The sequence below is a fragment of the Scyliorhinus canicula genome, chromosome 9, assembly GCF_902713615.1.
Source record: "Scyliorhinus canicula chromosome 9, sScyCan1.1, whole genome shotgun sequence".
Classification (NCBI taxonomy): Eukaryota; Metazoa; Chordata; class Chondrichthyes; order Carcharhiniformes; family Scyliorhinidae; genus Scyliorhinus; species Scyliorhinus canicula.
In genome coordinates, this window is record NC_052154.1 from 82,610,931 (window position 1) to 82,635,441 (window position 24,511).

The 24,511-nt window shown below is 53.6% G+C and overlaps 1 protein-coding gene across 1 annotated transcript in view; it reads right to left on the reverse strand.

The window, feature by feature from the left end:
• Positions 1-24,511, reverse strand: part of elmo3 (engulfment and cell motility 3) — a 207,185-nt gene that overhangs the window by 90,578 nt on the left and 92,096 nt on the right. The window contains exon 8 of the mRNA XM_038807072.1: positions 1,011-1,162. Coding sequence (XP_038663000.1) covers positions 1,011-1,162 — 152 coding nt within the window. The remainder of the gene's footprint in view (positions 1-1,010; positions 1,163-24,511) is intronic.

Consider the following 24,511-nt stretch of genomic DNA (forward strand, 5'->3'; position numbering starts at 1 on the left):
TGTATTGACTAGCTAATGGCTGGAAAGTGAGGGAGTTAAACCTCCAGGAATACATTTAAACACAGTTGGCAACACTATAGCCAATATTTTAACAAACTAGGGCGGCAGAGTGATGCAGCGGTTAGCACTGCTGCCTCACGGCACCGAGGACCCCGGTTCAATCCTGGCCCCGGGTCACTGTCCATGTGGAGGCTGCACTGTCTCCCCGTGTCTGCATGGGCTTCTTTTGGGTGCTCCAGTTTCCTCCCACACTCCAAAGATGGCAGGTCAGGTGGGTTGGCCAAGCTAAATTGCCCTTTTGTGTCCAAAAGGTTAGTTGGGGTTACTGGGTTACGGGGATAGGATGGTGGCCTGGGTTTAAGTGAGATGCTCTTTCCAAGGGCCGGTGCAGACACGATGGGCAGAATGACCTCCTTACACTATAAATTCTATGATAATTGCCCCTTAATTGGGAAAGAAAATTTAAAAACAAAGACTATTAAAACAAACTGCATGCAATCTCCAAGCAGATTTTTAAAAAACAGGCACAGTATGGGCAACTGAAGAGAAGACAACTCGAGTAATTAATAGACCATCTCTTAACTCAACAGGAAGGGTGAGTTTGTTTTGTTGTTGAGATAACAAAGTGATCTCTAGCCTGGCAAACATTACTGACAGCCACAGAGCAATTTCAGCTCAGGTACTGGGGTATTTTATTGATTTTGTTCTACTTGACACGGGGCAATAATTCACAACCATTTTCAGGTAGGCCCAAGAGCACTATAGAAAATGACGGAAAAGGTTATCCATCTACTGCCTCGATAGGATCTTAGGGGCGGCGGGGAGGGAAATAAACAGAGATTGTGCAAGTCTTCAAGCATACAAGAACAGGCACAGATACGTGAATGTAAGTTGTATGCACTCAAGTATGTAAGAGAGTTTGAAGTTTTGTGTCTGCATTAGATAAGGCTCCAAAAAATGGGAGCTGGCCCCTGAGGCAGGTGCACTCTTCAGGCCTGACTGTTACTTACACCTGTAGGTGAGAGATGAGTCTGTCCAGAGGAACATCGATCTTAACCAGTTGGAACAGGTGGCTGCTGCTGAGCACCATACTCTCCAGAATGGCCAGGGACAACTGCTGGATCGATGCATCCATCGCAGACTTGTTCACAAAACCTGCAATCTACATACAAAAGCAGACAGATACACAACAGGTCAATAAGTTAGTGTCCTTTCAATGTCTATGCGTTATCCTTTTAACTTATTTTTGTTAGTAAGTAACGTGCATATGGAAGCTGAAACAATTTACAATTTGAATGCCAAATGTTAGCATAAAATAGTCCCAGGGAAGTAACAGCCATCTACGCTGTCCCCATCAAACACTCCCAGAAAAGGTGCAGCATGGGGTTAGATATAGAGTAAAGCTCCCTCCACACTGTCCCCATCAAACATTCCAAGGACAGGTACAGCACGGGGTTAGATGCAGAGTAAAGTCCCTGCTACACTGTCCCCATCAAACACTCCCAAGACAGGTACAGCATGGGGATAGATACAGAGCAAAGCTTCCTCTACACTGTCCCCATCAAACACTCCCAGGACAGGTGTGGTGAATGTGATTCACACCGGATTATAATCTGTATATACGTGTGTCTCTATTGTAAGTGCAGTTGCACTACCTGACCACCAGGGGGAGTAGCTCTGGGAATGCTCGAGAATTGTACTGGGCTTCTCCCTTGGTTCCGCCCAGGACTCCTCCCCCGGGAGCTGCTGTATAAAGATCAGTGCCACATGGTCAGCCGGCCAGTTCACCGAAAGTTCAATGGCTAACCGGCTGGCTCTGTTGTGAGTATATTAAAACCGCTATTCTAATCCTACAAGCACGTGTCCGTAGAATTGTTGGTTCCAACAACAGGTACAGCACGGTACTAGATGCAGAGTAAAGTCCCCGCTGCACTGTCCCCATCAAACATGCCCAGGGCTTGTACAGCATGGGGTTAGATACAAAGTAAAGCCCACTCTACACTGTCCCCAACAAAAATTCCCAGGACAGGTGCGGCACAGGGTTAGATACAGAGTAAAGCTCCCTATACACTGTACCCATCAAACGCTCCCAGGACAGGTATAGCACAGGGTTAGATATAGAGTAAAACTGCTTTGACATTGTTCCCATCAAACATTCCCAGGGCTTGTACAGCACGGGGTTAGATACAGAGTAAAGCTCCTACACTGTCCCCATCAAACACACTCAGATACAGCATGGGGTTAGATACAGAGTAAAACTCCCTCTACACAGTCTCAATCAAACACTCCCAAGGCAAGTACTGCATGGCATTAGATAAAGAGTAAAGCTTCCTCTGCAGTGTCACGATAAATACACCCAGGGCAGGTGCATCATGGGAACAGGTATAGCACAGGGTTAGATACAGTGTGTAGCTCCCTCTACACTGTCCTCTCAAACACTCCCAGTCCAGGAACAGCAGAGGCTAGATCCACAGTAAAGCTTCCTCTGCACTGTCACAACAATGATAAGACAATAAGGTGTAGGAGCAGAAGCATAATATTCAGCTCATTGAATCTGCTCCGCCATTGATGGGATAATCTCCACTCCACCCTCCCACTTTGTCGCCATAACCCTCGCTTCTCCTCCTGATCAAACATTTGTCTCAGCCTTTTTTTTAAACTAACAATTTTATTGAGGTATTTTAGGCATATAGAAAAAGTGACTGTGGTGGTATGGATATGAGCACTGCCATTGGTGCAGAGCACTGGCTTCCCATTGGCTCTGGCTGGTCATGTGCCTCTCGTCCGATTGGTTGGGACTAGTCATGTGACTGCTCTCCAATTGGTCGAGCGGCAAGTAGGCCCCACCTCCGAGGTGGGGTATAAGTACCCAGAGTTCCCGGCGGTCGGTCATTCTCTGTAGTCGGCCACCGGGCTAACAACTAGCTGATTAAAGCCACAGTTCGGATCCTAAATGTGTCTTGAGTCGAATTGATGGTACATCAGTGACATTATACAGTACAAAAAAAAAAGAAGTCAAGACACAAATAAACATAGTGCAAACCACGGCTCTGTTCACGCACGGCCGTGCCTCAATATTCCCCTTCTGTGGTTAGCATCAATGCTTCACAGCTCCAGGGTCCCAGGTTCGATTCCCGGCTGGGTCACTGTCTGTGTGGAGTCTGCACGTCCTCCCTGTGTGTGCGTGGGTTTCCTCCGGGTGCTCCGGTTTCCTCCCACAGTCCAAAGATGTGCGGGTTAGGTGGATTGGCCATGCTAAATTGCCCGTAGTGTAAGGTTAATGGGGGGATTGTTGGGTTACGGGTATACGGGTTACGTGGGTTTAAGTAGGGTGATCATTGCTCGGCACAACATCGAGGGCCGAAGGGCCTGTTCTGTGCTGTACTGTTCTATGTTCTATGTTTACTCTACTCTATCCGAGCCCCCCCCACACCCCCCGCTGACGCTTACTCCTCTGCGAAGAAGTCAATAAATGGCTGCCACCTTCGGGCGAACCCTAATAGCGAACCTCTCAAGGCGAACTTGACTTTCTCCAGGCCAAGAAAGCTCGCCATGTCCGATAGCCATACAACAGCCCTCGGGGGCTTTGAGTCCCTCCATGCTAACCGTATGCGTCGCCGGGCTACCAGGGAAGCAAACGCCAGAACGTCGGCCTCTCTCTCTTCCTGGACTCCCAGATCCTCTGAAACCCCAAAGTTGCCACCTCAGGGCTCATTACCACCCCAGTTTTCAATACCCGGGACATGACATCTGCGACTCCCTGCCAATACCTCCTGAGTTCAGGGCACGACCAGGACATGTGTACGTGGTTAGCCGGCCCTCCGGCGCATCTAGCACACTTGCCCTCCAGCCCGAAGAACCTGATCATCCGGGCCCCCGTCATGTGGGCCCAGTGCACGACCTTAAACTGGATCAGGCTGAGCCTGGCGCATGTTGTGGTCATGTTTACTCTGCTCAGGGCTTCTGCCCAGATACCGTCCTCCATCTCCCCGCCGAGCTCCTCTTCCCACTTAAGCTTCAGGTCCTCGGTCTGCGTATCCTCAGCTCCCATTAGTTCCTTGTAGACGTCTGAGACTCTAGCCTCTCCCACCTCTCCCCTAGAAACTACCCTGTCCTGCCTCCCCTTCGGTGGGAGACGTGGGAAGGACGGCACCAGTCTGCGTATAAAATCCCGCACCTGTAAGTATCTAAAGTCATTCCCTCTCACCAGCACAAACTTCTCCTCCAGCGCCCTCATGCTCAGAAAGCTCCCTTCCAGGAACAGATCCCCCTTCCTTACAATCCCCGTCCTCCTCCACAGTCAATACCCCTGTCCATGTTCCCCGAGGCAAATCGGTGGTTGCCGCAGATTGGGGTCCACACCGATGCTCTTACATCCCCCACATGCCTCCTCCACTGGCCCCAGATCCGAAGAGCCGCCACCACTATCGGGCTGGTGGAGTACCGTGCCGGCGGAAGCGGCAGAGGCGCCGTGACCAGGGCTGCCAAGCTAGTGCCCCTGCACGAAGCAGCCTCCATCCGCTCCCAAACCGACCCCGCACCCACCATCCATTTCCTTATCATCACTATGTTGGCTGCCCAGTAATAGTTGCTGAAGTTCGGCAACGCCAGCCCCCCTTCTTCTCTGTTCCTTTCAAGCATCACCCTCTTCACCCGCGGGGACTTTCCCGCCCATACAAATCCCAGAGAAATTTTATGCAGCCTCTTAAAGAAGGACCGCGGGATAAAGATGGAGAGACACTGAAAAACAAACAAGAACCGCGGGCGAATAGTCACCTTAATAGTCTGCACCCTCCCCGCCAATGACAGCGGGAACACATCCCACCTCCGGAACTCCTCCCTCACTCTTTCCACCAGTCGGGACAGGTTGAGCTTGTGCAACTTGCCCCAGTCCCGTGTCACCTGAATCCCCAGATATCGGAAATTCTCCCCCACTAACCTGAACGGCAACCCCTTCAGCCTACTCTCCTGAATTACGAACATCTCGCTCTGAGCCATGTTCAATTTATATCCTGAGAACAGGCCAAATTCCCTCAGGATTTCCATAATACCGCCCATCCCCACCATTGGGTCTGATATATATAACAGCAGATCGTCTACGTATAACGAGATTCTATGTTCCACTCCCCTGCCGGACCAGCCCTTTCGAGCCCCGAAGCTCTCAGTGCAATTGCCAGCGGCTCTATGGCCAGCGCAAACAGTAGAGGGGAGAGAGGGCAGCTCTGTCTTGTCCTACGGTGCAGTCTAAAGTAGTCCGATGTCATTCTGTTCATCCTTACACTCGCCTCCGGGACCTGATATAATAGCCTAACCCAGTTGATGAACCCCGTCCCGAACCCGAACCGTCCTAGTACCTCCTGTGGTGAATCACAATCTAGTAATTCACACTGTGTTATATTGTATGTGTTGTGTTCTTGTAAGCTCTTGTAAACCGAACAGCATATGGAGCTCACCGTCAGAGATGTGTACGTGGCAGGGCTCAGGTCAAACTATGTGTGCCAGTGGTTACTTGAAAAAGGGGCCCAGAATTTAGAGGACACGGTAGAATTGGCTACCACCATGGAGGTCTCGTTCCACAGCCTCACCTCGTTCCCCGCGGACCAAGCGACCCCATTCTGGGCCCCTGACCAACGACTATCCCAGGCCTGCGCCGTGCGGCCACCCACACACTTCGCAGCCCCAGTGTGCCATTTTTGCGGACAGCCCTAGCACCCACGGCTACACTGCCCGGGTAGTTGCGCGGCACTGCCCATAGGGGGAGATGAGGAGTTTGTACTGGGCTCCACCCATGGCTCTACCCATGGTTCCGCCCATGGCTCCTCCCACTAACCGGAAGTATAAAGCTTTGCAGTTGTGAGTCTGCCTGCCAGTTCACGTCGACGCAGGCAGGCCCTGTTGTAAGACTATTAAAACCACTGTTCACTTCCAACCACGTGTCTTGTGAATTGATGGTCACATCAATTTAATAGTCTTAGGAAACTTGAAGAAAACGACAATGGAATCAGCCCTCAAACCTGATCGACTAGAACTCGACCCGCAGGCTGCAGAGACTAAATACATTTTTCAACAGTGGCTCCGATGTTTCAAGGCCTACCTGGCTGAATCAAGCACATCAGAAAAAACAGAGGAGCAGAAACTCAGTCTACTGCACGCAAGGGAGAGCCCCCGTATATCTACTCAACTTAACAGTACTACCTCGTATACGGGGGCCCTAGCCATGCTAGATCGAATGTACGTGAGGCCCATCAACGAGGTCTACGCGCACCACATTTTTACGACCCGCCGCCAGCGCCCCGCGGAGTCATTGGTTGAATTCCTGCGGGAATTAAAGACTTTAGCTCGGGACTGTAATTACCAAGCTGTATCAGCCGAACCGCATATGGAGCTCACCCGCAACGCGACCTGCAGCAGCTGTGGTCGCAAAGGACACTATGCCCGGGTCTGCCTGGCGAAGAAATCCCCCTCTCCTAACCCTCCCGCAGCCCAGAGCACTCGTTCCCAAAACTCGCAGGCCCGCAGGTCCCGAAATGCTGCGGCCTGTACTCCGACTCCGCCCCCACCCGACACATGAGACTCATGGGGGCCGCCATCTTGGCAACCCCCCTCCACGCGGCCGGCCACGTGCGACCCATGTGGGCCGCCATCTTGGGCGCCATCTTCCTCGCCGCCCGCCACGTGCGATCCACGGGGGCGGCCATCTTGGGATCCATCCTCTTCAAATTCAGAAACGCACCTCGACGACTACGAACTCAGAGGACAGTCATCACGGGGCCACTCCAGCACAGCTGATCGAGCCACCGACTACCCGCAACTCAGTGCGGTCACGTTGGACCAGTCACGTCCAAAGCATCTCCGCAACTCCATGATGACCGTTAAAATCAACCGGTACAGGACACCGTGCCTCTTTGATTCCCCGGGAGCACCGAGAGCTTCGTACACCCAGATCTGTAAGACGCTGTTCGCTCCCTATTTTCCCTGCACGGCAAACTATCTCCCTTGCTTCGGGCTCACACTCCGTTCACCTCCAAGGGCGCACCGTCGCGACCCTAACGATCCAGGGCACTAGCTACGTTAACTTTCAGCTATACGTGCTCCCTGAACTCTGCGCCCCACTCTTACTGGGACTCGACTTCCAGTGCAACCTCAAAAGCCTCACACTCAGCTTCGGCGGACCCCTGCCTCCACTCACTATCTGCAGCCTCGCTACGCTAAAAATCGACCCCCCTCCACTCTTTGCTAACCTCACTCCGGACTGCAAACCCGTAGCCACTCGCAGCAGGCGATACAGCCTGCAGGACAGGGTGTTTATTAGAACCGAGGTCCATAGGCTTCTACGTGAGGGGATCATAGAGGCCAGTAATAGCCCCTGGAGAGCTCAGGTGGTGGTCGTCAAGACTGGGGAAAATTCCGAATGGTTGTGGACTATTACGTTTAGAAAGTACACATTCAGATTGGTCGAGGGGTGTGGCCCTTTGAAATCGATTGCGATGCGTTCAAAGGGCCGGGAGGTCTTTACCAGGTGGGCCCTGTCTGGTCTATAGAAGTCGGTCCGCAATCCAAACCGCAATCCAAACCATTAATCAGTTTACGCTCCTCGATGCGTACCCCCCTCCCCAGGATTGCAGACATGGTGAATCAGATCGCCCATTATAAAGTCTTCTCCACGGTGGATCTGAAGTCTACACGGCGTTCGAGGCAGCGCCGGCCCTAGGGTTGCTGGCGCCCCGGGCAAGCTGAACTTCGGCGCCCTTCGGGGGGGCGGGGGGGGCCGAGGCGGAGGCCGAGGCGGGGGGGGGGGGGGGGCGGAGGCGGGGGTGGCCGAGGCGGAGGCGGGGGGGCGAGCCCGAGGCGGAGGCGGGGGGGGCGAGCCCGAGGCGGGGGGGGCGGGCCCGAGGCGGAGGGGGCGGGCCCGAGGCGCGGGGGTGGGCCCGAGAGCGGCGGACGGAGGGGGGTTCGGAGGGGGCCGCCCTAGGGGAGGGCGGCCACCGCGCATGCGCTGATTGGCACCGGCCCAACTGCGCATGCGAGGGACCCGAGTCTCTGGCGCCCCCTAGCACATGGCGCCCCGGGCGACTGCCCGAGTTGCCGGTGCCTTGGGCCGGCCCTGGTTCGAGGCCAACGGCCGCCTCTTCCACTTCCTCCGGGTTCCCTTTGGCGTCACTAATGGGGTCTCGGTGTTCCAACGAGAAATGGACCGAATGGTGGACCAGTACGGGCTGCGGCACACGTTTCCGTACCTGGATAATGTCATAATCTGCGGCCATGATCAGCAGGACCACGACGCTAACTTCCATCAATTTCTCCAGACTGCCCAGAAACTCAACCTCACATACAACACGGAGAAATGCGTTTTCCGCACAACCAGGCTAGCCATCCTCGGCTATGTCGTGGAAAACGGAGTTCTGGATCCCGACCCGGACCGTATGCAACTCCCTCTCCCTCATTGTCCCAGGGCCCTCAAAAGGTGCCTGGGGGTTTTCTCATATTATGCCCAGTGGGTCCCTCAGTATGCAGACAAAGCCCGGCCACTATTTAAGGCCACTCTCTTTCCTCTATCAGATGAGGCTCGCCTGGCCTTCACCTGCATCAAGGAGGACATCGCCAAAGCGGCCATGCGGGCGGTGGATGAATCCGTCCATTTTCAGGTTGAGAGCGATGCCTCAGAGGTAGCTCTCGCAGCCACTCTAAATCAGGCAGGGAGACCAGTCGCCTTTTTCTCCCGAACCCTCTCCGCTTCGGAACTTCGACACTCCTCGGTCGAAAAGGAAGCGCAAGCCATCGTGGAAGCTATACGACACTGGAGGCACTACCTCGCAGGTAGGAGGTTCACCCTCATCACCGACCAAAGATCGGTTGCTTTTATGTTTGACAACTCACAAAGGGGCAAAATTAAAAACGATAAGAACCTACGGTGGAGGATCGAACTCTCCACCTACAAGTACGATATTATGTACCGACCGGGGAAGCTCAACGAGCCCTCAGATGCCCTGTCCCGCGGCACGTGTGCCAGTGCGCAAGACGACCGCCTGAAAGCTATCCACAATGACCTCTGCCACCCGGGGGTCACCCGGCTCGCGCACTACGTCAAGGCCCGAGATCTGCCTTTCTCCACCGAGGAAGTAAAAGCCATCACCAGGGATTGCGGACCGACTTCTATAGACCAGACAGGGCCCACCTGGTAAAGGCCTCCCGGCCCTTTGAACGCATCGCAATCGATTTCAAAGGGCCACTCCCCTCGACCAATCGGAATGTGTACTTTCTAAACGTAATAGACGAGTTCTCCCGCTTCCCCTTTGCCATCCCGTGCCCCGATATGACCTCCCACGCAGTCATCAGAGCTCTGCACAGTATCTTCACCCTATTTGGTTTCCCCAGCTACGTACACAGCGACAGGGGTTCGTCCTTTATGAGCGACGAGCTGCGTCAGTACCTGCTCGACAAGGGCATCGCCTCGAGCAGGACTACCAGCTACAACCCCAGGGGGGAAGGGCAGGTGGAGAGGGAGAACGTGACGGTCTGGAAGACCGTCCTACTGACCCTCCGGTCCAGGAAGTTCCCGACCTCCCATTGACAGGAGATCCTCCCCGACACGCTCCATGCTATTAGGTCCCTCCTATGCACAGCCACCAACCAGACCCCTCACGAGCGGCTATTTGTTTTTTCCAGGGGCACTACCACGGGGGTTTCGCTCCCAGCTTGGTTGAAGACACCGGGCCCGGTTCTCCTCAGGAAGCACGTCCGGACCCACAAAACTGACCCACTCGTGGAGAGAGTGCTCCTACTCCACTCGAACCATCAATATGCGTTCATCGAATACCCTGACGGCCGTCAGGACACTGTTTCACTCCAGGACCTGGCGCGTACAGGTTCCAGCTCCGACACTACTACCGCCGAGGTACCCCTCACACTACACCCCACCCAACCCCCGCTCCCGGTGCCCCCACGCCTGCAGGTTCACTGCCCGTGCTCCGCGCCCTCGTGCCAGTGGTTTTCCGGCGCTCCCCGTCACCAGTCGAACCAGTCGGGTACGAAGTTCAGACCGAATCACCCCCCGGAGTCCGCCATGGTACCCTCGCCACCAGAAAACGCTGCAACCCCGGTGCTTCGCAGATCTCTGAGGATGACTCGACCGCCGGACCGACTCAATTTGTAGACCCATCACCGCCGCTGGACTTGACTTTTTTACAGGGGGTGAATGTGGTGAATCACAATCTAGTAATTCACACTGTTATATTGTATGTAATTTGTTCTTGTAAGCTCGGTATACGAGCAGTTGCGCGGCTCTGCCCATAGGGGGAGATGAGGAGTTGGACTGGGCTCCACCCCTGGCTCCTCCCACTAACCGGAAGTATAAAGCTTTGCAGTCGTGAGCCTGCCTGCCAGTTCATCTCGTCGCAGGCAGGCTCTGTTGTAAGAGTATTAAAACCACTGTTTGCTTCCAACTACGTGTCTTGTGAATTGATGGTCACATCACCTCCCACAGATAATCCTAATCGACCCGGTCAAAAGTCTTTTCAGCATCCATGGCTACCACTATCTCTACCTCCCTACTCTCCGGGGGGCATCATAATCACATTGAGCAGCCTTCTTAGGTTGGCCACCAGCTGCCTCCCCTTTACAAACCCGGTTTGGTTCTCCACAATTACATCCGGTACACAGTCCTCAATTCTGGTCGCCAAGATTTTGGCCAGTAACTTGGCGTCTACGTTGATCAAAGAGATTGGCCTGTATGACCCACAAGCCTCCGGGTCCTTATCCCATTTCAGAATACGCGAGATAGTGGCCTGCGACGTCGTCGGGGGTAAACTCCCTCTGTCTCTTGCCTCGTTAAAGACCCTGACCAGCACCGGCCCCACTATCCCAGCAAATATTTTGTAAAACTCCACCGGATACCCGTCCGGCCCCGGGGCTTTGGCAAATGCATGACCCTTCAGGCCCCCCAGTACCTCTTCAATCCTGACCAGGGCCCCCAGTCCGTCCACCAACCCCCTCCCCATTCTTGGGAAGTCAGTCCGTCCAGGAATCGCCTCATCCCCCCCAGTTCCCTGGGAGGTTCCGAAGTGTACAGCTTCCTATAAAAGTCTCTAAAGACCTTGTTCAGCCCTGCTGGATCACCCACTAGATTACCCTCCTCCATCCACTAACCTCCCTATTTCCCTAGCCGCTTCCCTCTTCCTTAGTTGTTGTGCAAGCATTCTACTGGCCTTCTGCCCATGCTCATAAATCACGCCTTTTACCTTTCTAAGCTGCTCTACAGCCTTGCCTGTAGTCAGCACCCCAAATTCGGCCTGCAGCCTCTGTCGGTTCCTGAGTAACTCTGGCCTCGGGGATTCCACGTAACTCCTGTCCGTCCGTAGAATTTCCTTAATCAGTCGGTCCGTCTCTGCCCTATCTGTCCTGTCCCTGTACGCCCGGATTGAAATCAGCTCCCCTCTCACCACTGCCTTCAGTGCCTCCCAGAGCACCGCTGCCGAGACTTTTCCAGTATCGTTCACCTGCAGGTAATTCTGCATGCATTTCCTCAGCCTCTCACACACCACCTCGTCCGCGAGTAATCCAACTTCCAGCCTCCATGGTGGGCGCTGAAAGCTGTCCTTACAAAACAGTAGGTCTACCCAGTGTAGAGCATGGTCCGATATGGCAATTGCCGAGTATTCTGCCCCCACCATTCCGGCCAGCAGGTCCCTACTTACAACAAAGTAGTCAATTTGGGAATACATCTTGTGGACGTGGGAGTAGTACGTGAACTCCCTCACCGTCGGCCGGCTAAATCTCCACGGATCTGCTCCCCCAGTTTGCTCCATGAACCCTCTAAGTTCCTTTGCCATTGCTGGCAACCTGCCCATTCTTGAACATGATTGGTCCAGGCTCGGGTCCAGGACTGTATTAAAGTCCCCGCCCATGATCAGCTTACGCGAATCCAAGTCAGTGATCTTCCCTAGCATCCTCCTAATAAAATCCACATCGTCCCAATTAGGGGCATACACACTGACCAGGACTACTCTCACCCCTTCGAGCCTCCCCTCACCATAACAAACCTGCCACCCCCATCCACGACTGTGCCCTGCGCCTCAAATTGCACCCTTTTATTAATCAGGATCGCAACCCTCCTCGTCTTAGAATCAAGCCCCAAATGAAAGACCTGACGGTCCCTGCCCTTCCTTAACCTAACCTGGTCTGCCACTTTCAGGTGCGTCTCCTGCAGCATGTCTATGTCCGCCTTCAGAACCCGCAGATGCGCAAAATCACGCGCCCTCTTTGCTGGCCCGTTTAACCCTCTAACATTCCAGGTGATCAGCCTGGTTGGGGGGCACTTCGCCCCCCCCTTTGCCAATCTGCCATCCCCTTTCCTTGGCCAGCCCCCCCCAGCCATGTGCCGCGTTTCATCTGGCCCGCCTCCTGACCGGCACCACCCATGACCTCCTGCCATGCGCAGTTTTCATCGCCGTCAGCAGAACGACTCCTCCCCCTCCCCCCACAACATCCCATCACCCAACTCCTGCTCTAATCTAACTATATGCACACCCCCCACCTTGGCTTCCGTTCACTGGCCCCATTCAGCTAGCCTGGGGCTCCCAGCCTCGGCACCAGCGCGTCTCCCACACATTGTTCCCAGTCACCCCTCCCCCGACCCATTCATACCACTTCCCCAGATCAGCCCTATTAAGCAAACACTTTATACAAGTCATAAACAACCCCCACAATAGCACAATTCAAGTTAAACAAGTCAAAAAAAAGAGGTAAGAAATAACAGGCACTCTCAGTCCTTCCCATACAGACACAGAAAAGATTGCACAAAGTTCCCCTGAAGCATCCCTCTTAACCCAACCCTTTTCACTGTTTTCTTTATTATTTTCCCCCCAGCAAAGCTCTAACTAAACAAACAGCCCAGAAAGGAAACTTTCAGGTAAACCACGCAAAAAAAAACACATCCCTACCACCTTCCAACCCCTAAAAAGGTTGAAAAAAGAAACGACAAAAACGGACACAAACATACAGGCAATTTTCAAAACAGGAGAGATACCACATATACTTAAAGGCTCTAACATGAGTCCAAACGCCCTCAGCTCAGGGCCAGCCCTGGCTTCTTAACAAAGTCCATCGCCTCTTCGGGTTCCTCGAAATAGTGGTGCTGATCCTCATACGTAACCCACAGTCGCGCCGGAAAAAGCAGCCCGAATTTCACCTTGTTTTTGCCCATTGCAGCACCCGTTCCTTGTCCAGGTACCTGTGAAAGCGTACCGCCATCGCTCGTGGGGGACACCCTAGTTGCGGCTGCCTCACCTGCACTCTGTGTGCCCTGTCCACCACCTGCGGGCGTTGAAACACCTCTTTCCCCAGCAACTTCTGAAACATACCCTCCACATACGCGGCAGTGTCCGGCCCCTCTGCCCCCTCCGGGAGGGCCACGATTCTCACGTTCTGCTGAAGAGATCTATTGTCCAGGTCCTCCAGCCTTTCCAGAAGCACTTTTTGCTGGTCCTTCAACCTCCGAATCTCCACATCCGCCACCGTTTGAAAGTCAGCCTGCTCCTCCACTGACTTCTCCAACTGCTGGAGCTTCTCAGCCTGATCATCCAGCCTTTTTTCCATCCGGTCAATCGACTTCTGTAGCGGCTCCAATTTGTCACGCTTCAGAGCCAAAAAGCCCTCCTGCATAGTCTGCAGCAGCTGCTCCGTTGTGGGCTGGACTGTCGGCACCTTGCTGTGAACACCAGCCATGCTGGTCCCTCTCACAGCCTCCACTGTGCCCTGACTCGACCACTTCTTTTGTTTATGGTGCCTCCGGTTTCTTAGGTCCATACAATTCTGTATGGGTCCTGTGCCTGAGTACTATTGCTTTCCAGTTCCGCTCAAAAGCGCAAAGAAGTCGGGGGAAAAGGTCCAAAAGTCCGACCGAGACATGAGCCACCAAATGTGCGACCTACTCCATCATAGCCGCCACCAGAAGTCCCATTTGTCTCAGCCTTGAACATACTTAATGACCGAGCCTCTACAGCTCTCTGCAGTAAAGAATTCCACAGATTCACTACCCCGAGAGAAACAAATTCCTCACCTCCTCAGTTCAACTGCAGAAAAGTCCTCCAACTGCATCAGGAGCTTGCAGGGTGAGAAGCAAATTGTTAACAGCTTCATTCGCATTGCTGTTTCTTAGAGGCCGAGTAAATTGGGATTATAGTCTCTGGATTTTAGAAGAATCCATAGAATCTCTACAGTGCATTATTTCATTTCATTAGGAGGCCATTCGACCCATCGAGTTTGCACCAATCCTCTGATAAAGCACCCTATCTATGCCTCTCCCACCCTATCCCCGTAACCCTACAAGGAGCATCGGGGCATCCTGCCCTTGTGAAAGGTGCCGTGTCAATCCATGTCATTCCATTCAGATAATTCTGCTCAAAATATCCTCGGGTCCGCACATCATTTGGATCCGTGCAATTACAATCGTACAAACAGACAAATTAGAAGTAGGCCACTCGGCCCCTCGATCCTGCTCCGCCACTCAAGATCCTAGCTGATGTAATTGTAACTTCAGCCCCACATTCCTGCCAACCACCGATAATCTTTCACCCCTTGTTAATCAAGAATCTATCTAGCTCTGCCTTAAAGGTATCTAAAGATTCTGCTTCCACTGCCTTTGGAGGAACAGAATCCTCAAGAGAAAAAATGTCTCCTCATCTCTGCCCTCAATGAGTTAGTCCTTAAACAGCGAACTTTAGTTTCAGATTTCCCCCACAAGAGGAAACATCCTCTCCACATCCACTCTGTCAATACCTCCTCAGCAATGCCAGCAGCATGGCACCCCCCCCCCCCCCCACCCCCCCCCCGATTGTGGCAGCGCTGGACACAGTCTGCAGCCGCCACGCCAGGTTCATGAAAACTTAAAAACATTTTTTTTTTAAATTAAAAGAGTACCCAATTAATTTTTTTACAATTAAGGGACAATTTAGCATGTTCAATCCACCTACCTTGCACATCTTTGGGTTGTGGGGGTGAAACCCACACAAACACGGGGAGAATGTGCAAAACTCCACACGGACAGTGACCCAGAGCCGGGAACGAACCTGGGACCCCGGCGCCGTGAGACTGCAGTGCTACCACTGCGCCACCGTGCTGCCCTAGGTTCATGAAAACTGAGAGCAGACGTGCCCTGCGCAGTCGGGAACTCGGTGCATCGGGGGCGGAGCATCGGGGGAGGTCCTTCAAGTAACTTCCTGAGGCCATCCCAACGATGTGTGGCGTACTCCTCGATTATGCCGTTTTGGGGGGGAAAATCGCATGCGGGGGTCGGGGTGGCGTGGCATGATTTGCGCAGCGCCCCAGTGATTTACCCACCCGGCGGGGGGGGGAAGAATCCCACCCAACTTCTCTTTTATGAAACCATGCTGACTCTACTTGATTAGATTGTTATTTTCCAAATGTGCTGCTACTTCTAATAATTGATTCCAACATTTTTTCAACAACTAGATATTAGGCTAATCGGCCTATAGTTGCCAGCTTTGTGCCCTTCTCCCATATTTGCAGCCTTGAGGAGCTTTTCACAGTACCTTCATTGAAGCCTACTTGTGACAATAAGCAATTATTATTATTAAACACTTTAAATTGTCTGTCAGCATGCCAAGTTCAAAGATCTGTGAGATGAAGGTAGAAATATTCCCTTGAATGTGGTGGAATCCTTTGAAGTGTATATTTCACAGTCAACGTCATTGCCTTTAAAGTACTGAAGCCACTCTGCAAGCTTAGAAGCCCAAATGTTTTGGACTGCATTGTTGACATTCAGTTTCATGGACTATTGCCATTTCAAAGTATTTTGATTGACAGGTCCAGGCAGCTTCAAAGGGAGGATTGTTTTTTTATTATACAGCTCTGCAGCAGTCCATCAGCTCTCAAGCACTTCCTCTTTTGAGCAGCTGTTTTTCTAACTGCAGTTATTCCCTTTGTTCTGGAGAGCTTTGTAGAAAGAGAAGGTGCTCTGCGTCCTTTCTCTGTACCGTAAACTTTATTTACAAGAGGGCTTTTGAAATATCTCTGCAATCACAAAATGTCTGCATGCATGCACACAGCTCAGCTTCTAATAGCTTCTGTGTTGTCTGTTTACTTTGCTCAGAATCCACACCCAGGTTCAAACAATCAAACATAGTCAGCATAGATAAGTTACTAGATCCACACAATCAAACACCACACAAGATCAAGCACCACACAGTGGAAAAGAATGGTTGTGATGCTCCCCCTGGTTAAATAAACCCTCAGTCTCAATTCACACGTGATGTGTGATTGCGTTGGGGGAGTTTTCAAAAAATAAATTTAGATTGCCCAATTATTTTTTCGAATTAAGGGGCAATTTAGCGTGGCCAATCCACCTATTCTGCACATTTTTGGGTTGTGGGGGCGAAACCCACGCAGACACGGGGAGGCGTTGGAGGAGTTAATGAAATGAAATGAATGAATGAAGATGAATGAAAATTGCTTATTGTCACAAGTAGGCTTCAAATGAAGTTACTGTGAAAAGCCTTTAGTCGCCACATTCCGGCGCCTGTTCGGGGAGGCTGTTATGGGAATTGAACCGTGCTGCTGGCCTGCCTTGGTCCGTTTTCAAGGCCAGCCATTTAACCCTGTGCTATATGCCAGTGCTGACAGATTTGTTCCAAAGTAAAGGGACACGGCTGCTAGCTGAGGTCAGTTCACTCAGCACGGTAACACAGTGGTTAGCACTGTGTCTTCACAGCGCCAGGGTCCCAGGTTCGATTCCCCGCTGGGTCACTGTCTATGCGGAGTCTGCAGGTTCTCCCCATGTCTGCGTGGGTTTCCTCCGGGTGCTCCAGTTTCCTCCCACAAGTCCAAAGACGTGCAGGTTAGGTGGATTGGCCATGATAAATTGCCCTTAGTGATCAAAAAAGGTTAGAAGGGGTTATTGGGTTACAGGGATAGGGTGGGTGTGAGGGCTTAAATGGGTCGGTGCGGACTTGATGGGCCGAATGGCCTCCTTCTGCACTTTATGTTCTATATTCACAGCGCCAGGGTCCCAGGTTCGATTCCCCGCTGGGTCACTGTGCGGTGTCTGCACGTTCTCCCCATTTCTGTGTGGGCTTCCTCCGGGTGCTCCGGTTTCCTCCCACAGTCCAAAGATGTGCAGGTTAGGTGGATTGGGATTGATAACTTGCCCTTAGTGTCCAAAAAAGGTTAGGTGGGATTATTCGGTAACGGGGATAGGTTGGAAGTGTGGGCTTAAATGGGGTGCTCTTTCCAAGGGCCGGTGCAGACTGGCCTCCTGCACTGTAAATCCTATGATTCTATAGCACAGACCAGGCCATAATAGCTCATGGTCACAACAGGAGGCCCAGTTACTATCAATGGGTCTCTTTGAATCACCAGAATGGTTAGAAGATGGATATCCACAGGACAAAAAGAACCTCAAGTGTTTAGGCCAGTGTTCTTCAAAATCGGGGGTGCGACCCGCGGGTGGATGGCGGGCGCGTGTCGCAAGGGGTCGTGGAGCCGTTGTCCGCGACGCTCCGGATCGCACAAATCCCCGCCCAGCAGCCGACTTTTCATAATGCCGGCTGCAAGCGGCCGCGAACATGTTTTTAAAAAAAATTCGGCCGCAGTGCGCATGCGCGCCGATAATCGGGCATGCTTGCGCAGTGCGGCCGCTATTTTTTTAAACGGTTGCAGCTTTTTGCTTTACAAGTTCTGTAGTGGTTTTTATTCATTTATTCATTGATTTTATTCATTTTTTTAAAAAAACAAGTACGGGGGGTGGGATTCAGAACTTTGGACAGATGGAGACTCCATACTTTCTGATACCAGAAGGCTTCACCTTCATCCAACAGGTTCCATTGGAGGAACGTGTACGAGGGCCAAAGGGACCCAAAACCATTTCCTCCATTTTTGTCAGTAGCAAACAAGGTAAGAGAAAATGGTGGGTCGCGCAGGTCGGCCGACGTGGGTCGCGAAGGTCGACTGGCGTGGGTCGTGAACGTAGGCCGGCGTGGGTCGTGAACGTAGGCCGGCGTGGGTCGTGAACGTAGGCCGGCGTGGGTCGTGAACGTAGGCCGGCGTGGGCCGCGAAGGTTGGCCAGTTAGTAAAATTGGGTCCCCGGAAAAACAATTTGAAGAACACTGGTTTAGGCAGCGGTGGATCAGGTTTCCAGCTGGATCCACTGAGAACTGACAAGCTGCAGTTTTCTAATGAGGAGTTACAAGCTCACCAAGTTATGTGGTTACAGCAGTAACCAATGCTAAACCAGAGGTGTAGCCTATTGCAAGATGGCAGTGATTGCCCTGACTCGCCCATCTAGTGATCTCCCTGACTCGCCCATCTAGTGATCTCCCTGACTCGCCCATCTAGTGATCTCCCTGACCCCCTCCATCTAGTGATCTCCCTAATCCCCTCCATCTAGTGATCTCCCCGACCCCCCCAATCTAGTGATCTCCCTGACCCCCTCCATCTAGTGATCTCCCTGACCCCCCCATCTAGTGATCTCCCCGACCCCCCCAAATCTAGTGATCTCCCTGACCCCCTCCATCTAGTGATCTCCCTGACCCCCTCCATCTAGTGATCTCCCTGACCCCCTCCATCTAGTGATCTCCCTGACCCCCATCTAGTGATCTCCCTGACCCCCCCATCTAGTGATCTCCCTGACCCCCCATCTAGTGATCTCCCTGACTCCCCCATCTAGTGAGCTCCCTGATCCCCCATCTAGTGATCTCCCTGACCTCCCCATCTAGTGATCTCCCTGACCTCCCCATCTAGTGATCTCCCTGACCCTCCCCATCTAGTGATCTCCCTGACTCCCCCATCTAGTGAGCTCCCTGATCCCCCATCTAGATCTCCCTGACTCCTTCATCTAGTGATCCCCCTGACCCCCCATCTAGTGATCTCCCTGATCCCCCATCTAGTGATCTCCCTGACTCCCCATCTAGTGATCTCCCTGATCCCCCATCTAGATCTCCCTGACCCCCATCTAGTGATCTCCCTGATCCCCCATCTAGTGATCTCCCTGACTCCCCCATCTAGTGATCTCCCTGATCCCCCATCTAGATCTCCCTGATCCCCCATCTAGATCTCCCTGACTCCTTCATCTAGTGATCCCCCTGACCCCCCATCTAGTGATCTCCCTGATCCCCCATCTAGTGATCTCCCTGACTCCCCATCTAGTGATCTCCCTGATCCCCCATCTAGATCTCCCTGACCCCCATCTAGTGATCTCCCTGATCCCCCATCTAGATCTCCCTGATCCCCCATCTAGATCTCCCTGATCCCCCATCTAGTGATCTCCCTGATCCCCCATCTAGTGAGCTCCCTGACCCCCCCCCCATCTAGTGAGCTTCCTGACCCCCCCATCTAGTGATCTCCCTGACCCCCCCATCTAGTGAGCTCCCTGATCCCCCATCTAGTGATCTCCCTGACCCTGCTCCATCTAGTGATATCCCTGACCCCCCCATCTAGTGATCTCCCTGATCCCCCATCTAGTGATCTCCTTGACCCCCCATCTAGAGATCTCCCTGACCCCCCCATCTAGTGATCTCCCCGACCCCCCCCAATCTAGTGATCTCCCTGACCCCCCCCCATCTAGTGATCTCCCTAACCCCCCATCTAGTATCTCCCTGACACCCCATTTCGTGATCTCCCCGACACCCCATCTAGTATCTCCCTGACACCCCCATCTAGTGATCTCCCTGATCCCCCATCTAGTATCTCCCTGACACCCCATCTAGTGATCTCCCTGACCCCGCTCCATCTAGTGATCTCCCTGATCCCCCATCTAGTATCTCCCTGACTCCCCGATCTAGTGATCTCCCTGACCCCCCCATCTAGTGATCTCCCTGACCCCCCCATCTAGTGATCTCCCGACCCTGCTCCATCTAGTGATCTCCCTGACCCCCCCATCTAGTGATCTCCCTGATCCCCCATCTAGTGATCTCCCTGACCTCCCCATCTAGTGATCTCCCTGACTACCCCATATAGTGAGCTCCCTGACCCCCCATCTAGTGATCTCCACGACCCCCCCAAATCTAGTGATCTCCCTGACCCCCTCCATCTAGTGATCTCCCTGACCCCCTCCATCTAGTGATCTCCCTGACCCCCATCTAGTGATCTCCCTGACCCCCCCATCTAGTGATCTCCCTGACCCCCCCATCTAGTGATCTCCCTGACTCCCCCATCTAGTGAGCTCCCTGATCCCCCATCTAGTGATCTCCCTGACCCCCCCCCATCTAGTGATTTCCCTGACCCCCCCCCATCTAGTGATCTCCCTGACCTCCCCATCTAGTGAGCTCCCTGATCCCCCATCTAGTGATCTCCCTGACCTCCCCATCTAGTGATCTCCCTGACCTCCCCATCTAGTGATCTCCCTGACTCCCCCATCTAGTGAGCTCCCTGATCCCCCATCTAGATCTCCCTGACTCCTTCATCTAGTGATCTCCCTGACCCCCCATCTAGTGATCTCCCTGATCCCCCATCTAGTGATCTCCCTGACTCCCCATCTAGTGATCTCCCTGATCCCCCATCTAGATCTCCCTGACCCCCATCTAGTGATCTCCCTGATCCCCCATCTAGTGATCTCCCTGACTCCCCCATCTAGTGATCTCCCTGATCCCCCATCTAGATCTCCCTGATCCCCCATCTAGTGATCTCCCTGATCCCCCATCTAGTGAGCTCCCTGACCCCCCCCCCCATCTAGTGAGCTCCCTGACCCCCCCCCCATCTAGTGATCTCCCTGACCCCCCATCTAGTGAGCTCCCTGATCCCCCATCTAGTGATCTCCCTGACCCTGCTCCATCTAGTGATATCCCTGACCCCCCCCATCTAGTGATCTCCTTGATCCCCCATCTAGTGATCTCCTTGACCCCCCATCTAGTGATCTCCCTGACCCCCCCATCTAGTGATCTCCCCGACCCCCCCAATCTAGTGATCTCCCTGACCCCCCCCATCTAGTGATCTCCCTAACCCCCATCTAGTATCTCCCTGACACCCCATCTCGTGATCTCCCCGACACCCCATCTAGTATCTCCCTGACACCCCCATCTAGTGATCTCCCTGATCCCCCATCTAGTATCTCCCTGACACCCCATCTAGTGATCTCCCTGACCCCGCTCCATCTAGTGATCTCCCTGATCCCCCATCTAGTATCTCCCTGACTCCCCCATCTAGTGATCTCCCTGACCCCCCATCTAGTGATCTCCCTGACCCCCCCATCTAGTGATCTCCCTGACCTCCCCATCTAGTGATCTCCCTGACTCCCCCATATAGTGAGCTCCCTGACCCCCCATCTAATGATCTCCCTGACCCCCCCATCTAGTGATCTCCCCGACCCCCCCAATCTAGTGATCTCCCTGACCCCCCATCTAGTGATCTCCCTGACCCCCCCATCTAGTGATCTCCCTGACCCCCCCATCTAGTGATCTCCCTGATCCCCCATCTAGTGATCTCCCTGACCCCCCATCTAGTGATCTCCTCGACCCCCCCATCTAGTGATCTCCCTGACCCCCCCCAATCTAGTGATCTCCCTGACCCTGCTCCATCTAGTGATCTCCCTGATCCCCCATCTAGTGATCTCCCTGACCCCCCATCTAGTGATCTCCCTGAACCCCCCATCTAGTGATCTCCCTGACCCCCCCCCCCAATCTAGTGATCTCCCTGACCCTGCTCCATCTAGTGATCTCCCTGACCCCCCATCTAGTGATCTCCCTGACCCCCCCCCCCCCAATCTAGTGATCTCCCTGACCCTGCTCCATCTAGTGATCTCCCTGACCCCGCTCCATCTAGTGAGCTCCCTCACTCCCCCATCTCGTGGTCTCGCTGACTCCCCCATCTCGTGATCTCCCTGAGCCCCCATCTAGTGATCTCCCTGACCCCCCCATCTAGTGAGCTCCCTGACCCCCCATCTGGTGAGTTCCCTGAACCCCCCATCTAGTGATCTCCCTGACCCCACTCCATCTAGTGATCCCTCTGACTCCCCCATCTAGTGACCTCCCTGACCCCCCATCTAGTGATCTCCCTGACCCCGCTCCATCTAGTGATCTCGCTGACCCCCCATCTAGTGATATCCCTGAACCCCCCATCTAGTGATCTCCCTGACCCCACTCCATCTAGTGATCCCTCTGACTCCCCCATCTAGTGACCTCCCTGACCCCCCATCTAGTGATCTCCCTGACCCCGCTCCATCTAGTGATCTCGCTGACTCCCCCATCTAGTGATCTCGCTGACTCCCCATCTAGTGAGCTCCCTGACCCCCCCATCTAGTGATCTCCCTGACTCCCCCATCTAGTGATCTCGCTGATACTCCCCATCTCGTGAGCTCCCTGACCCCCCCCATCTAGTGATCTCCCTGACCCCCCATCTAGTGTGCTCCCTGACCCCCCATCTAGTGATCTCCCTGAGCCCCCATCTAGTGATCTCCCTGACCCCCCATCTAGTGAGCTCCCTGACCCCCCCATCTAGTGATCTCCCTGATACCCGCCATCTAGTGATCTCCCTGAGCCCCCATCTAGTGATCTCCCTGACCCCCCCCCATCTAGTGATCTCCCTGACCCCGCTCCATCTAGTGATCTCCCTGATCCACCATCTAGCATTTCCCTGACACTCCCATCTAGTATCTCCCTGACACCCCCATCTAGTGATCTCCCTGACCCCCCATCTAGTGATCTCCCTGACCCCCATCTAGTGAGCTGCCTGACCCCCCCCATCTAGTGATCTCCCTGAGCCCCCATCTAATGAGCTCCCTGACCCCCATCTAGTGAGTCCCTGACCCCCTCATCTAGTGATCTCCCCGAGCCCCCATCTAATGAGCTCCCTGACCCCCCATCTAGTGATCTCCCTGATGCCCCCCCATCTAGTGATTCCCTGACTCCCCATCTAGTGACTCCCTGACCCCCCCATCTAGTGATCTCCCTGATACCCCATCTAGTGATCTCCCTGATACCCCCCATCTAGTGATCTCCCTGATACCCCCATCTAGTGAGCTCCCTGACTCCCCATCTAGTGATCTCCCTGATACCTCCCATCTAGTGATCTCCCTGATTCCCCCATCTAGTGATCTCCCTGACCCCCCCCATCTAGTGATCTCCCTGATACCTGCCATCTCGTGATCTCCCTGAGCCCCCATCTAGTGATCTCCCTGACCCCCCCCATCTTGTGATCTCCCTGACCCCCCCATCTAGTGATCTCCCTGACCCCCCCCCCCCATCTAGTGATCTCCCTGACCCTGCTCTATCTAGTGATCTCCCTGATCCACCATCTAGCATCTCCCTGACACTCCCATCTAGTATCTCCCTGATCCTCCATCTAGTGATCTCCCTGACCCCCCATCTAGTGATCTCCCTGACCCCCCCATCTAGTGAGCTCCCTGACCCCCCCATCTAGTGATCTCCCTGACCCCCCATCTAATGAGCTCCCTGACTCCCCATCTAGTGAGCTCCCTGACCCCCCCCATCTAGTGATCTCCCTGATACCCCCCATCTAGTGAGTCCCTGACCCCCCATCTAGTGATCTCCCTGACCCCCCATCTAGTGATCTCCCTGACCCCCCCATCTAGTGTTCTCCCTGACCCCCCATCTAGTGAGCTCCCTGACCCCCCCATCTAGTGATCTCCCTGACTCCCCCATCTAGTGATCTCCCTGACTCCCCCATCTAGTGATCTCCCTGATACCCCCATCTAGTGATCTCCCTGACTCCCCCATCTAGTGAGCTCCCTGACTCCCCCCCCCCATCTAGTGATCTCCCTGATACCCCCCATCTAGTGATCTCCCTGAGCCCCCATCTAGTGATCTCCCTGATACCCCCCATCTAGTGATCTCCCTGACCCCACTCCATCTAGTGAGCTCCCTGACCCCCCATCTAGTGATCTCCCTGACTCCCCTCATCTAGCAATCCTCCTGACGCACCCCCCCCCACCTAATACTCTGACTGACCGCCCACCCATTTCGCGATTTCCCTAAGCCCCCCCCAGCAAGTGATCTCCCTAACCGTCTCCCCGCAACCTAGTGATCGCGCTGAACCCACTCTGTCTAGTGACCACTGTAGCCACCTAAGATGGACACTGGGCTAACAAAATGGAGAACTGCTAAGACTGTAGGGAGAAAACAGTTTTAGCCAGGACAAGCAGTCTGCAAAGGCTAATTAGCATTCTGCACGTAACAAAACTAGTTTATGGCCAGGTGGAAGATCTCAACCAAAGGTGCAAATAGCAAAACGCTTTGCATAGTAATGAGGCAATCCAGATCTGGGCACACACAATAGCAACATTTGGGTTTGAATGGATACTTTGAGTGGACGCCCAGACGAAACGGCACCAGAAGTATCCATCACAAAAAACCCTAGAGACCGCCCCACCCATCGAGAAGAGACCCTCAGATTGGGGGATTTGTAAGACATCGATTGGGAACTAACCCAATCGATACATGGCAGGTAACGGCCCGCCCCGAAAAGGCACGGACATTGGGGGCCCTATAAAGATAGACCCCGCACATGGTTCTGTCTGTTTTTGTGCTCCGGCTTGGACTGCTGTTT